This window comes from Amphimedon queenslandica, unplaced genomic scaffold (genome assembly GCF_000090795.2).
Source record: "Amphimedon queenslandica unplaced genomic scaffold, v1.1 AMPQUscaffold_6303_Cont21737, whole genome shotgun sequence".
In the NCBI taxonomy this organism is placed as follows: domain Eukaryota; kingdom Metazoa; phylum Porifera; class Demospongiae; order Haplosclerida; family Niphatidae; genus Amphimedon; species Amphimedon queenslandica.
Window position 1 is genome coordinate 1 of NW_003553404.1, and position 1,449 is coordinate 1,449.

Consider the following 1,449-nt stretch of genomic DNA (forward strand, 5'->3'; position numbering starts at 1 on the left):
CAACCCCCTCAAAGACAGCATGCATCACATCTTATACCATGGTGCATGGGTGGCTACCATGGAAACCTTTGATGTTTAGCGGGAGTTATATGCCCATAACCACCTCCAGAGAGGGATGTATCTGACGTATGCCATGGTGAAGTATTGCAGTATTGTTCTTATGTAAACTATGCAATCCTACTCTCTTCATTGCAGTATTGTTCTTATGTAAACTGTCAAATTCCACACTGTCTGCCGGGTGGTTATGGGCATATAACTCCCGCTAAACATCAAAGGTTTCCATGGTAGCCACCCATGCACCATGGTATAAGATGTGATGCATGCTGTCTTTGAGGGGGTTGCAGCTACACAATTACAAGTCCTTTTGCCCTACTTAATTGAGGAAAAGAAGTTTTTCACTTTAGACCAGCTAAATCTTCTCATTAGGTCACACAGTTATGGTTATTCTGAAGTTCAGACAAAGCCATCTCAAATCAAAAAAGATGATACTTATCATGTAAAGCAATCAGGTAATTGATCATGCTATAATTATTTATGCTTCCTTTATACAGCATCTCAAATGATGACGTTGATACGTCTATTGCCATTTCTTAGTGGCAGTTATATTGATGATGATGATGTGCATTGGGATTGCTACTGTCTGCTATGGCTCATTTGTGACATGGTTTGTACTACTAAAGTGTATCCTGATGATTCTACTCGACTAGCTTAGATTGTTAAAGCATATCTAGAATGTTTCACTTTTCTCTACTCTCACATTAATGTGACACCCAAAATGCATTACCTAATCCATCTACCTGAGCAAATGGAACTGTAAGCTTTGTTACAATTTGTAATGAATGATTTTTTGTGATGCAGGTTTGGACCATTGAGGCACCATTGGTGCATGCGATTTGAATGCAAAAATGCACAAATAAAAGGATTTGTTACTAACTGTTTTAAGAATGTACCATTTTCTGTAGATGTACGACACCAGCAGTGGCTGTTATCATCTTGTGGTTCAGCGTGGTCAGCTCTACTCGTCATTTCTTTATGATGGAGATCAAGTTATGTCAGGTACAAATGGTGGTTTCATTTTTTCATTATTTTAAGTAGCCAAATTATTTTCACTTATATAATCATTATTTTCATGTAGGTACTTTATGTAACTTGTTTGTTTACAAGCGAGAACTTGATTTACTGTTTGGCAGTTTGGAATTTGAGATTAAAGGAATTAGGTAAGTCAATGAACTTTTTTTGTAACTTCACAAATTATTTTAATGTAGCTCTCAAAATGTAATAACACTTGGAGTTCAAATATCAAACAGAAAATGTCATTCGTGTGTCTGGCAACAATCATGAAAAATTTGTATATCATATCATTCATGAGATTTTAGTATTTGAAGATAAGATTTTTATTGTAAAGCCACTAAAAGTTATAGAATTTTCAAAGAAATTTTGTGCTTATGA

At 35.6% G+C, this 1,449-nt stretch overlaps 1 protein-coding gene across 1 annotated transcript; it reads left to right on the plus strand.

Annotated features, from left to right (window-relative positions):
• Positions 1 to 98: 98 nt before the first annotated feature.
• On the plus strand, positions 99 to 1,229 carry LOC109592100 (uncharacterized). Its single transcript, XM_020007652.1, has 5 exons — positions 99 to 509; positions 552 to 664; positions 713 to 813; positions 859 to 1,056; positions 1,136 to 1,229. The coding sequence occupies exons 1-4, from the start codon at positions 317 to 319 to the stop codon at positions 1,034 to 1,036; spliced, it is 585 nt and encodes a 194-aa protein (XP_019863211.1). The 5' UTR covers positions 99 to 316; the 3' UTR covers positions 1,037 to 1,056; positions 1,136 to 1,229.
• The last annotated feature ends 220 nt before the right edge of the window (positions 1,230 to 1,449 follow it).

Coding starts and splice junctions, on each gene's coding strand:
- LOC109592100 (XM_020007652.1), top strand. CDS start 317: ATGCATGCTGTCTTTGAGGGGGTTGCAGCTACACAATTACAAGTCCTT. Junction 665..712: donor TATGGCTCATTTGTGACATG/GTTTGTACTACT, acceptor CGACTAGCTTAG/ATTGTTAAAGCATATCTAGA. Junction 814..858: donor CTACCTGAGCAAATGGAACT/GTAAGCTTTGTT, acceptor TTTGTGATGCAG/GTTTGGACCATTGAGGCACC.